Source organism: Arvicola amphibius, chromosome 7, assembly GCF_903992535.2.
Source record: "Arvicola amphibius chromosome 7, mArvAmp1.2, whole genome shotgun sequence".
NCBI lineage: Eukaryota > Metazoa > Chordata > Mammalia > Rodentia > Cricetidae > Arvicola > Arvicola amphibius.
Window position 1 is genome coordinate 76583437 of NC_052053.1, and position 14051 is coordinate 76597487.

Below are 14051 nucleotides of genomic sequence, written 5' to 3' on the forward strand. Positions count from 1 at the left end.
TGTCTTTACTGGGAGAAAAGGAGGTAATTCTAGGCATAGATCTGTGACAGGAAAGTTGGGAAGGCTCTTAAGCTGTGCATCTAATGTTAGGGAATTAACATTAACATCTCTGTGTTCCTGTTGGGGTAAATTGGTTTTGAAGAGCGCTTTTAGGACCGCTGAAGTTCAGCTGTTTGAAAGTATGTGATGATTATCCAGCTTTTGGCTTCTTCTCTCTTCTCCTAGATACTCTCAGATTGCCGTGCAGTGTTGGTTGTTCTGGGACCCTGGTGTGCAGACAAAGTAGCCGGGATGATGGTAAGAGAACTGCAGAAGTACATCAAACACGAGCAAGAGGAGCTGCACAGGAAGTTCTTACTGTTTACAGACACTTTGCTGAGGAAAATACATGCACTGTGTGAAGAGCACTTCTCACCTGCCTCACTTGACCTGAAGTATGTGACTCCTAAAGTAATGAAACTGCTTGAGATCCTGCGCAAATACAAGCCCTATGAGCGACAGCAGTTTGAAAGTGTTGAGTGGTACAATAATAGGAATCAGGATAATTATGTGTCCTGGAGTGATTCCGAGGATGATGATGATGATGAAGAAATTGAAGAAAAGGAAAAGCCAGAGACAAATTTCCCTTCTCCATTTACCAATATTTTATGTGGAATTATTTTTGTGGAAAGAAGATACACAGCAGTTGTCCTGAACAGGTAACTGTCTGAGCCAGTGTCTGTCCCATGCAGAACAAAGCAGGTTTTCATGAGAGGAAGCAGTGCTGTGAGGGCTTGGAGAGCCTGCACACAGGCTTGTTTCTATCTTTTACGAGGTCTCATCTGGAATTGGTGTGTCATGCTATCCTGAATTAACAAATAAAATGTCTGTAGTCACTTTCTCTAAAAACTAATTTTGACACAACTGACATTTCTGTCTTAAAGGATGCTAATTCATTCTAATTAATCCAAAGTAGAGAACATACAGAAAAGTTGAGTTGAAGTAAAGCATGACTTGTTTTGTGTGCAATTGCTGGATTCAGGCCAGTTGTCAGTCAGCATTTGACGTATTAGGCTTAACGTTGAGCATGTCTCAAACTGCTGTTTCTGTATACGCTCTTAGCATATACTTTATCTGAGTATTGAGGGTGAATTTTTATTATTATTATTATTAAAAATTTTCCCCTTAATGTGATACTGTGAAATGCTGTTCTGGTTTCTGGGCATATAGGTCCTGAAGTCCTTAGAACTTTCAAAATGATAAAAGTATCATTTGTATGCTAAAGAATTGTTTAGTCTCAGGATGGGGGTTAGTCTAAGAATTGTTTAGTCTCAGGATGGGGGTTAGTCTAGAATGATCTAGACAAGATTGGAACATAGCCTTTCCAAGTGTTTGGGGTAGACTGAGTTGATGACCAATGGCCACTGATTTAACCAGTCATTCCATATAAGAACAATTTCATAAACCCAGAAGATTAGAGGAGACAGCTTCCGGGTCCCTGAAGTTCCTGGATGGTGTGGGACCTAGGAAGGGTAAAGTCATGTGTCCCTCCTCACTTGTCTTGCCTTGTGCATCCATTCATCTGTATCCTTTATATTAACCTGTATAATAAACCAGTAATGGTATTTTGGACCCTTTGGCTGCTCTGAAGAGGATGCTGCTTGGGACTTGGGACTGGCATCTGAAAACTAGGAGCATTTCTTAGAGATTGGACCTTTCAGGCTTTGGGATCTGATCATATCTCCAGGTTGATAGTGACAGAATCAAATTAAGTTACAGGCACAAGCAGCAATATGTCTGCTTCTACAGAACCGATAGTTTGCTGGGGAAAATTCTGAGGTCACAAGTCTTCTGTTATTGACTTTTGTGTTTGAGAACATAAGAGGAAGGACCATTGCTCAGTCTTCAAGACTGCACTGGGGAGAATTTAGAGGTAGATTCGCGGTTTAGTTTGGTTTATAGACTGCATATTAAAACATTTTGAGTTAGCCAGACAGTGGTGGTGCACATCTTTAATCCCAACACTTGGGAGGTAGAGCTAGGTGGATCTCTGAGTTCGAGGCCAGCCTGGTCTACAGAGATAGTTCCAGGATAGGCTCCAAAGCTACACAGAGAAACCCTGTCTCGAAAAACCAAAAACCAACCAACCACACAAACAAAACTATTTTGCATTGGAAGAGAATTTTACAAAGTTCTGAGAATATTAGTGAAGGTAATGGTTAATGGTTAATCCTTGTTTCTATCCTTTAATATTGTGTGTGTGTCCCCCCCCCCCCCCCCCCGCACCTGGAAAACCAGGACACAGAGCTGTGCTTTAATTATGAGTCAGGTAGTCTTTTCTTTTTTCTTTTTTTCTTTGGTTTTTCGAGACAGGGTTTCTTCATAGCTTTGGAGCCTGTCCTAGAACTAGCTCTTGTAGACCAGGCTGGCCTCAAACTCACAAAGATCCACCTGTCTCTGCCTCCCTAGTGCGCCACCACTGCCCGGCTGATTTGTTTTTTTAGTAGATAGTCTATCGTTTTCTTTCTAAAGAAGGTCCTTATTTTTTTGTACTTAAGACTGTACTTTTCTGGGAGATCCATTAATTGGCCAAAGTTTGATCCCTGAGAGCCTTTTCTGAAAGTAGTCATCTCTGAGGAGAAATTAAGCTTTGTTTCCTGAGGTAATTGGGATTTTTTTTCTTAACTGCTTCTTGAATGTTTTAGGAATTTTAAGTTTTTTGAATAATGGGAAATTGGATTGGATAGCAGTCATCTGGCACTTTTCAGGTGGGTGATTTTGCTGGTCACTGAGCCTGGGCCTCTTGATGGATATGAAGTGAAATAACTTGAGGTATGGAATTATATTTAAAAAGGACATTAAGGTTGGAAGGGACCTCACTGAGAATCTAATCCAACCACTTAGTTCTAAAAAATGCTGCAGGGGGAAAAGTGATTTGCTCAAAGTTAAATTGCTAGTCAGTGGCAGAGACGATTCTAGAATCCTAATACCCAGCTCCCGACTTTCATTTCTTTCTACAATCATAACGCTTCTGGGTGTCCCTGAGCAACAGAACTAAGCGCTTTCAGCAGTAAGCAAGCCAGGGGACCAAAAAGTGTATGGCTGATGGGGGTGGGGATGGGGAATGGAAGTGGGGGGTGTTATTTCTTAGACTGGGGAAAAGGCATTTCAGGGGTAAAGACATTTCATTTGGTGCCACGCTGTGGATAGACTCCCTGCTCTGTGTATGATGGATGGCATTAGGATGAATGTTTTCTGGGCTTGGAGGGAATGGGAGTTTTATCTTCTTTCTGCCCCCTTTATGAAGGCTTTTAAAGAACTCATGCTAGGATCTGCATGTGTTTTATGCAAAGATATGTCTGTTTTCATTGCAGAATTGTTAGCCAGAAAAGGTTTACTTAAAATCAGTCACTTCCTATTGACTTAAGGATCAGATTAATTGTGATCAGCTTTCATAAAATGTGGCTGGAGTTAGTATTCTAGGATGAATGAAGAGCAGTCTGAGGGTTGACTTTATGGTATCTAATTAAAGGTACAGTAGAAATTTCGTTCTAATAAGCTGAGCTAAAAAAAACTTGGTGCAACCTGGAGTCTTTCCTTGGTGACAGAGTAGAAGATCTTAATACACAGGCTGCTCCATCTCCGGACCTGCTAATCACACTGCTGCTGTGTGTGCTGCAAGCCCAGCTCGTTCTCCCTCTTGCAGTCTGTCTTGTGTACCCTCACTGCAGTGTTCACAGTACTCCATGGGGGGAAGATGACACCTGTCCCAGACCCAGGTGTCAGAAGGTGGTGCCCAGGTACTAAGTGCAGTCTTCTCACTCTGCCTTTCTAGGATTGTGTGGTGCCACCATTGGACAGACCTACATGTACATCCTGTCTGTCTCGAACTTCTCCCTCCCTAATACTTTTCATTTTGAACTATTTTTAATTTACAGAGCAGATGGATAGAGTCTTGTGTTCTCTCATCAGTTTCCCTATGATTAAGGCCCATGTCTCAATCTGGGAACCAACATTAGTGTAGTACTAGACACTTCACCCCTGGATTTGTATGTTTTCCATTTTTCTGTTTCTGTCCTCCAAGTGATTTTTGCTTTGAGGTGTAGTCAAGATTAACCTACTAACAAGATAGAATCTCAAACTAGTGCTCCTTGTGTCTTAGACATTTGCTGGGGTTACATATTTAGCTCTATTCCTTTTGCTTTTTTTTTTTTGTGTGTGTGTGTGTGGGGGGCAGGATCAGTGCAGGCTGGTTTCAAACTAACTGTGTAGCTGAGGACAACCTTGACTCTTCCTTGTAATTGGTTTGATACAGGTGTGTGTCACCACCTCAGCTTTCCTGTCCCCCCAGGGATCATATAGCATTATTGTTATCGCTTCAGTCTTCTCTGGTCTTTCCCTGTTTCTGATGGTCTTGAGGCTCCAGGAATATTGGTCAGGTATTTCATATGCTGCTGCTCCATTTGGACTGGCTGGTGGTGTTCTCAGCTAGGGGTAGGGATTTCAAAGAATACTGTAGAGGTGGCACTTCTCTCTGGTCATGTCAGACTAGGGACCAGCTAACAAAACCATCATTGATGAAGTTCAATTTCCTCTTAGTGTCTGCCAATCTTCCTACTGTGAAGTGTTTCTCTTTTCTTAATTTATGCTTTGGAAGCAAATTTCCACATTTAGGCCGTCTGCAGAAGGAAGGAATGATTAACCTCCACTTCCTGGGAAGGCAGTGTATATATGCCTGTTGTTTGGAAATTGTCCTTAACTCCTTAATCCTGTTTACTTACCTTTCAGTTTGTATTTATTGGATCAGTGCAGACCCATGTCTGAATTTTGGATCATAACCTTACTAGTAGTGTGCTGTTCATTCAGATGCCCAGTTGTTTTCATCTGGGCCACTAGGAGCTATTTGTGGATGGCTTCTTTGCTCCTTTATACACCTTCACTCCTTTGTGTTTTAAGTATGTCTTTACATAGAAATATGTGTATTTTTTAAGTATGTCTTTACATGGCTAACAGGCGCTTCATCACTGCTCTCACCTTGATAGGGCTTTGTAGATTGCTTTAATGTGTTGATAATGTATGTGTGTATATTTACACACACATGTGTTACACTGACAAGATAGCATAAGGATTAAGGGACACTGGTGTGTGTGTGTGTGTGTGTGTGTGTGTGTATGCATGGCTCTTGTATTTTCTTTTGCCATAATCAGCCATTTTTGCAGTGGACCTCCTCTCCTTTTCATACCCATTTTACAGGCACATATTTTGTAAATTTATCGAATTTTAAAACCTATGCATCTGCATCTATAAAATATTAGTAACGCTTCCTCACTCTTACTGTTAGTACATGTCAGTGTACACAGAAACAGTGCACTGTCCTATGACTACCAGGGGTCAGGATAGGAGCTGGGCACATTGACAAGATAGTTTAAGGGTTAAGGGACACTGGGTAGGGAAGTGTTGTAATGTACTTCAAGTACACGGTAGATATTTAGATGTTTGTGTGCAAATATGTTCATTCTGATGTGTCTGTATTATGTAGCATGTGTGGTCATAAATCCGTTTCTGTAATCTAGTTCTCGTGTACACATTCTCTGTGTTTGGTCATGCCATCCTAATCCACCTGGGGAGGCATCATGTGGCACATGGTCTGGTCCTCCCTCTGCCTGAGTGCCGAAGAGAGGTTGAAAGTACTTGTATGGACACTCTGAGAAGCAACTTGGCAAGAATTTTAGGCTTCTCGAATATAATACAGTTGAATTTTAGTGTTTTTAAGTTTCATCTTCTTAGTAGATTTTTCTATGGAATTTTATAGAAATACAGGTTTTTGGTGAGTTGGAAGTTTTTGAAAATTCTGGTTCTTCACTATGTTGTGGATCCAGGGAGAACCATGGAGCTCAGCACATAGCCATCAACTTTCTTTCAAAGCCACAGGCACAGGGTGGGCCTTCTCACCTGTTCTATCATCTGCCAAGAAATCTTAAAGAAGTTTGTGCTAATTGCTTGTTAACTTGCTGAGGATAGCGGATACTTCTTTTCCTTGATGCCCATGACTTAGGCTTGGGACATGGTTAGGCATTCTCTTCATTAGTCTAGGTGAACAATCATTTCTGCTTAATGTTAACAGCATGCATACATAACATTACATTATTGCTTACAAGGTATTTTTACTAATGTGCATATTGTCACTTCAGTTCTGCAATTAGATGTCAGCATCATTAAGGCAAAATAAATTCCTGTTAGTATTTTCATTTCTCAGCTAATTGAAGCCTGCCAGCTTGATAATTTGGGCAACAAACACATTCTTAATTAGAAGTAACTTGAAGTGCATTTAAAAACCTCCCATTCAAATTGATGCTTGTTTGTGTAAAACTAAAGCAAACAGTATATGTTATTTCTAAGGTAATTTATTTCAGATTTGGGACTTTGGGTCATGTTGCTTGTTTTCATGTGGTTCTGTTTTTTGTTGCCCACATTGTGTATTCATCACAATAATGCAACAGACCTTGGAATGGGAGATCAGGAAGCCTCTGGATTTAAACGTTTAAAGTCATTGAGTCCTAGAACAGACTCTGGCTAGCCTACTGACTGGAGGCACAAGATACTCTACATGGCCACTATATTTTGCCAGCTCTTTGATATTAGCCTGTTTCATCTATTTTTTTTAAAGAATGGTTTGACTTAAAAATGCAACTTTCCATTAGGAATTTATACTACATAGCATGATTTCAGAGGGACCATGTGGAGTCACTTAGGTCAGGTGTGGAACCGTTTATCCTGTGCTGAGTCTTTGAATGTGGGTAGTTCCAAATAGCTGTAATGGCAGCACTGGCTGTTAACCTTCGTTCTCTGTAATGTGATCCATCCTGTAGCTCTTTTCCATGTTTAGTCAGAAGGCCCCTTTGGGTTTCTGGCACTAAAGGTTAATGCCAAGGAGCAGGTGGGAAAGGGGCCATAGCTTGGGGCTCCTTCATAACATTGTGGTTATGGCATTGCTGTGAAAAAGCCCAGGACTTTGCAGGGTGAACACTGTAACTCATGGGCTGGGAGCCAAAAGAGAATCTGAATTGAGCTGACAGGCCCCACTTTCCCAAGAACTCTGCTTCTAGTGACCATGGCAAGATGACCTAGGTGGACCACTGTCACACCTGTGGGGGAACGTGTGAGGTTAGGCTGCACTCACTGCTCTGCAAGAAGAGAGCCTGTCGTCTTTACAAGTCTGGGGTGTGGTTCTCTGACTGGCTTGGTCTCATCCTGGGACACCGTTTTGTTAAGTTATCATTCCTACTTTGGAGATTAGAAGTAAAGTGACCTTTTTTACTTGTTAGTGTGAGCCAGCTTTACAAATACCCAGCCTGCAGATGTGTATGATGAGAAAGGACACTTTTTTTTGTTGTTTTTGTTTTGTTTTGTTTTGTTTTGTTTTGTTTTTTGAAACTTGTTAGGAAGAAATTACCGAGCTTTAGCTGTCAACTTGACACAGCCTGGAGTCACCTGAGAGGAGAACTTCAATTGGGGATCAGATCGGTCTTGGGGATGGGAGGGATTTCCTTGCTTGTTAATTGAAGGCCCAATGCACTGTGGGTAGTACCCTCCTTAGAAGGTAGAACTGGGCTATGTAAGAAAACTGGCTTATGAACCTTCCAGCAAGCACCATCCTCTGTTCCTGCTGTACTTTTTTGGTTGTGAAATACATTCCTTGGTCAGAGGTAATGCTGTGTGGAATAGCATGCTGGACTACCAGTCAAGTTCCCGCCTTGAATTCCTGCCTCAGCTCCCTCAGTGATGGACTGTGACCTGACATTGTAAGCTGAAATGGCCCCATTCCTCCCCAGCATTGCTTTTGGTAAGAGTGTTTTGTCACAATAACAGAGGTAAAACTAGAGGAGCTGTTTTGTTAGGGGTGTTGGCCCAAGCCAGACAAGAGCAAGTACAACTCTGGACTTTTATTCCTATTTCAAAGGAAACCTTAGACTAGATTTTAAGGGTCTGGAGAGAAGGCTCAGTGGTTGAGAGTGCATACTACTTTTCCAGAGGACCAGTGTTTGGTTGCTGTATTGGGTGACTAACGACAGTCTGTAATTCAGTTCCAGGAATTTGATGCCCTCTTCTGGCCTCTGTTGGCACTGTACACATGTAGTACACAGACAGAGAAGCAGGCATTGTGCATGGGCACACTAAAAGTAGAAAAATGGAAAATAAGAAAACTCAAAAGTTAAAATGTGTTTTCCTTGAAAGTGTTTAACTCCATGTCTCTTACTTCCTTAGATTGATAAAGGAAGCTGGCAAGCAAGATCCAGAGCTGGCTTATATCAGTAGCAACTTTATAACTGGACATGGCATTGGGAAGAACCAGCCTCGCAGCAAACAGATGGAAGCAGAGTTCAGAAAGCAAGAGGAGGTGACAATGACAACAGTGGTTCTTAATACGCTGAGAAACCTGGGACATGAAAAACTCTTTCTTCTTAGTTCCCCAGCAGTTACTTCATTTTCTCCCTTCCTTTCCCCCACCCTGCTTTCCTTTCTTTGTAATAATATATTACTTGTTTATAAAGGGATCTGCTGTTCTCATGCAGTGACTAAGGGTTGTTGACATACTCAAAATTAGAGTAGCTTCTGGTGAATTAATTTGTTTTAATTGTCAGTAAGTAGTCCATTCTCATTCATGGATTTACTATCAGATATCTACATCTCATAGGAGAATAAAGCCTGAAGACCATGACTACTATAGCCTTCACAGACCTGCAGAGCAACAAACTATAGTCTTCTTGAGGTGTTTTTTATGCTTGCCTTTAAAGGCATACCTTTTTTGATATATCTAAAAATCACTGTAATTTGTAAATGTAGCTTAAAATTGTTCATACTTTTAAAAATCTTATACAAGAAACTGCATATATAGATGCTAAAATCTAAGTGTTACGGCAGACAGGATGCATTTGTTTATTTTATATTTAACTTAAAATTAGCAGAATTATTTCCGTTATAGGCATGTGGTCTTAGCATTTTGAGCAGATTTTTGGTCTGAGAAGTCCAAGAGCCAGGCTGATATCTGTCTGAAGAGCAACGTGTGCTCTTAGCCATGTTGAGAAATAGATTAGTTTCTTTTCTTATAATTGACAAAATCCTCCACAGAAGCAGCTTAAGAAAGGAATGGTTTATTTTGCTTCATGATATGAGAGTCTGCTGTGGCAGGAATGGGATGGTGACGGTAGTATGAGACAGCTGGTCATGTTGCATCTTTAGTAAAAAAAAAAAACACATAAATGAATATCTGTGCTTAGCTTGGTGTCCCCTTGTTGTTGAGACCTGGACCCCTAAGACATGGGTTGATGCTGCCCTGCCTGCATTTAAGGTGGATCATCTCTAACTTTACTTAAACTTCTCTGGATACTTAAACCTCTCTGGATACATTTTTACAAAGAGGTCCATTGTTTACAGAGGTTTCTGTCCTGCCCAGTCCTGCAGCCCTTCAGTCCCAAAGAAACATACAGAGGTCTACATTAATTATAAACTGGCCTGTTAGCTCAGGCTTTCTTATTAACTAATTCTTACATCTTAAATTAGCCCATAATTCTTGTCTATTAGTCATGTGGCTTGGTACCTTTTATCAGTGAGGCATTTTCGTTTTGCTTGGTCTTGGTCTGGGTAATGACTACAGACTGAGTCTTTCTTTGTAGAATTCTCCTGTTCTCTTCACCCTGCCTCTACTTCCTGCCTGGTTGCCCCGCCTATACTTCCTGCCTGGCTACTGGCCAATCAGCGTTTTATTAAAGCAATACAGTGACAAATCTTTACAGGGTAGAAGACCATTGTCCCACAGCAGTTCAGAGGTCTTATCTTCTAAGTGTTTTGAGCTAAATCTCATCAAGTTCACTAATCAGGATTAGACATCACAGATGGAAATGGGATTTTAAATTTTGTGTGAAAATACTTACCCTTTGTTTTAATCATTTTTTTAAATTAAGTTTCTTAGGTGTTAGCAAATAAGCAAAGCTGTGCTTGTGACTTAATTCCAAGTGCACTTGGGGAGTTTAGTGATGGAGCTATGATGACATCTTTGCAGATCTTGGCACAACACAGTCTCACAGACAGTGGGTGCCACTGTGGCAGGACAAAGCAGTAACAGGTCTCCAGGAGGGGGCTCACTGCATTACTTATATGCGTAGATATGCTTGTGGTCAGTAAAGAGAAGTCTGAAGGCGTTCAGTGAAAACAAGGCTTGTGGGCTTGTGACTGTGGCCTTGTTGGTTCTGTAGCAGTTTTCTTCCCTAGATTGACATTAGAGATGTAGTATACCCAGGGAATATGTCAGAAATGGCCACTGCTAATGATTTTGTAATGTTTTCTTTGGGAAATTCCTTAGAATTGCTTTTCTTGGTTAATCTTTTTCAGGTACTTCGGAAATTTCGAGCTCACGAGACTAACCTGCTCATTGCAACAAGTGTTGTAGAAGAGGGTGTGGATATTCCCAAATGCAACTTGGTGGTTCGTTTTGATTTGCCCACGGAGTATCGATCATATGTTCAGTCTAAAGGACGAGCACGAGCCCCGATCTCTAACTATGTGATGTTAGCAGATACAGACAAGATAAAGAGCTTCGAAGAAGACCTTAAGACCTACAAAGCTATAGAAAAGGTGTAATCACAAAGTTAATCTCTCTTCCTTTTTATGTGTGTGCATGGGAAGAGTAAAAGGTTGTTCTACAGAGCCCCGTCTTGTCTCAGCAGTGTGTACATATAAGGAAGTTGAGATGATTACAGAAATCTACAATGCCCCAGTAAAATATCCGTGCCAAAGGTCCTGAAGGTCATTTGAAAAGTGTGTCTGCTGGGCACTGTAAATGTGAACAGCATAGTACCAGTGATTGAGTTGTGGCAGGAGAGTAATGAGACAGTAGTTTACCAACAAGACACTGATGTGTCTTTTGTGTGTGCACACACAGTGCCAGATAATCCTTGTACAGTGTATTTCCATATGGCTGGAGCTAGGAGGATTCTGTGGAGAGCTTTGCTGCAACAAATGGCTTTGGGATTTTTGAAGTATATTAGGAGAGATGGTAGTGTCACACAGCATACATGAAAAGATTTTTTCTTTAGAACAGGGTTTTATTGTGTAGCCCAGGCTGGTCTAGAACCCATGGTCATTGTGCTTCAGCCTCCTGAATGCTAGGGTTATAAACAAGAGCCACCATGCCTGGGTCGAGAGTTTTCTCTGCAGATACAAAGGTAGAAAGCTAATATGTTGCAAAGAAGATTCTTGTTCTCACCCTACATCTTGTTTATGAATGCTCAGATCTTAAGAAACAAGTGTTCAAAGTCAGTGGATGGTGCTGAGGCTGACGTTGACGCCGTTGTAGATGATGATGATGTGTTCCCACCATATGTATTGAGGCCTGATGACGGGGGTCCACGAGTCACGATTAACACTGCCATTGGACACGTCAACAGGTAAGGGATTAGATCTTTGTCAGTGTTTGAGGTCGAAGTCTAAACCTGTGGTATCGTGTGGTCTGTCTCTATGGGTGCATAAATGGCAGCTTTACAACAGGATATTGGCAGACTGTACCCAGTGGCAAGTGCTACCACCAAGAAGAATAAAGGTACAGTGAGCATAGTGAGACAGCTTGAGCAGTCACACTTCAGGACAGATTAGCCAAAAATGTATAATCTGAGCTTAATCTTGAGAAAAATCTCATGGAAACTCCAAAAGATAGAGTTGCAAAACAAGGTCACTTAGATCAAGGAAAGATCAAAGATACGAAGATATGACAGCCTGGTCAACCTCTGATCCTGGACCTCATGCTTTGATTACAAAGAATATTTTTATGAAACTTGAATGGTTTTTCTGGGTGAAGGGAAGGTGAGAATTCCCTAGCACTCTGACAGTATTTTAAAGTTTAAAATAGTTTTCAAGGTAAAAATGTAAATTAACTCTTACATTTATTTGCACCTTTGTTTTGCCCTTAAATGAGATTTATCCTGGTATATAAACTAGGCCTGCTCAGGAGAAAATTAATTATGCTGAAATCCAAATTAATTCTTGATAATGATAGTTGATTGCTAATGGAAAATTCAGCACTGCACAGTGCAAAAATTTAAAGTGGAATGAGTTCTTTGCTTATGTTTTAATTGTGGTTCTTTTCTGTGGTTCTGTTTCTTGTTAATGGCAGTGAATAATAATGGTGTTGGGAAATGGACTTGTGGGCATGAGCTGTACCCTTAGCAGGCACTGGGGTGTCCTACTGTCTGTCAGGCCTCTTTGTAAGAAAAGCCAGACATCTGCCTACTTATGTATGCCATGTGCATACATTCATATCTACATTATGTCTCATCCTTTGCTTCTGCTGACCCAATTTTTACTGTGGCTCTAGGTTCATTTTAAATTTCTTTTTTTCTTTGCACTTCCCTCTTCCTGTGGTGAGAAATCTGATCCACTGTGCTCAGGTGTCAAGTGTGTGCTTAGCCCACCCGTCCAGTGGCCTCTCCTATCTTTCTAGCACCCTAGCTGCACGGGTCTTCCCTGTGAGTTTTCAGGCCTGCTTCCTGCTCTGCCACCATTTTATGCTATCACTCATGGAGCTTCTGGTTCTGGTGCCCTCTAGGTTCAACCTTAGGCTGGCCTGCTGTCCTGATACCTTCTTTACATATGCCATGACTGCTGGCAAGTGTAAGATAAGAAACTGATACTGCTAATGTACTCTCGTTGCTACATCAGAGCACTTCTCTGTATTGTGCAGTATCAGAACATTAGGTGCAGGGCAACCTTTAAAATGCAAGCTTCAGTTTTAACTAAAATAAGATTAAATAATGTAGTTTCCTAGTTAACACACATCCATTTCCAGTGCCCAGTTCTGTCCTATTCAAGGTAAAGGAGCAACAAAGAACATTCCTTATGCAAATGGCAGCCTAACAGGCAATGTTGTGAATGTTGAGACAGATTTCTATCAGTTCCTCGTGTGTAGATTCAACTTCAGAATTCTTTTCTTCACAGATATTGTGCTCGATTACCAAGTGATCCGTTTACACATCTAGCTCCCAAATGTAGAACCCGAGAGTTACCTGATGGTACATTTTATTCAACTCTTTATCTTCCGATTAACTCACCTCTTCGAGCCTCCATTGTTGTAAGTTAAGAAAAAGACATGACTTGCATTGAAGTATGCCATTAGGGCTTGTCTAGCTTCTCTAAGACATCCAAGTTATAAATTTGGTTTTAAATCTATAACTCTAAAAAATTATTTGTAAGTCACATAGTTCTATGTTCATATTTTTATAGACTACACTCTGCAAACTCTTTGAACTTGACCAGATGACCCTTGGAAGTTCCCTTTAGGTTCTTAATAATTTTAACCTTTTTAAGAAATCAGCTGTGGCTTTGCATGCAGTGATACAGAATTCATTAAATGTAGTCCAGCTGCTCTGGCTGAAATTTGCCTTTTGTAAACTACTGCCCTTTCTTTGACCCAATACTAATTTGTAGATGTTCCAAAGTGAGTAATTTTAAGTCCACAGTAAAGCTGTTCCATATTAATATATATGATAGTTAGACTCTAATATGTCTTTACCTTTTTGTTGTGTATTTGTTGACTAATGAAAATATACTTTAAACTATATTTACTTGACATTGTAACATCTTAGTTTTAAACTCCTTTTTTACTAGTCATGGTTTTAAAAGATGGGTATTTCAGAATTGGATGTTGCTTGGTGGTAGAGCCCTTGCCTCATTTGTGTAAAACTCTAGGTTCCACTCCCAGCACCACCAAATTTGGGGAAAGAAACAAACAAACAAAAACCAACTAGAATTTTTGAAAACTTGTTGGTATTTTTAAACTAAAGTACTTGGTTCTGGCAAGTTGGGCATCAGCAACAGTACAGAGGTTCCGAGGCTGTTCAGTGTGTTGGTAAACTGTGTTGTTGCTTTCAGGGTCCACCAATGGGCTGTGTACGATTGGCTGAAAGAGTGGTAGCTCTCATTTGCTGTGAAAAACTGCACAAGATTGGTATGTAACATGTTTGAAAGCATATGTGAGTGAAAAAAATGACAGAATTATACAACAAAAGCACTTGGAGGCCTCT

The 14051-nt window shown here is 40.7% G+C and overlaps 1 protein-coding gene across 3 annotated transcripts in view; it reads left to right on the forward strand.

The window, feature by feature from the left end:
• Positions 1 to 14051, forward strand: part of Dicer1 (dicer 1, ribonuclease III) — a 70053-nt gene that overhangs the window by 31718 nt on the left and 24284 nt on the right. For all 3 annotated transcript variants that reach the window (XM_038335991.1, XM_038335989.1, XM_038335990.1), the window contains 6 exons: positions 226 to 698; positions 8245 to 8377; positions 10369 to 10611; positions 11269 to 11423; positions 12967 to 13099; positions 13900 to 13975. In XM_038335991.1, coding sequence (XP_038191919.1) covers positions 226 to 698; positions 8245 to 8377; positions 10369 to 10611; positions 11269 to 11423; positions 12967 to 13099; positions 13900 to 13975 — 1213 coding nt within the window. The remainder of the gene's footprint in view (positions 1 to 225; positions 699 to 8244; positions 8378 to 10368; positions 10612 to 11268; positions 11424 to 12966; positions 13100 to 13899; positions 13976 to 14051) is intronic.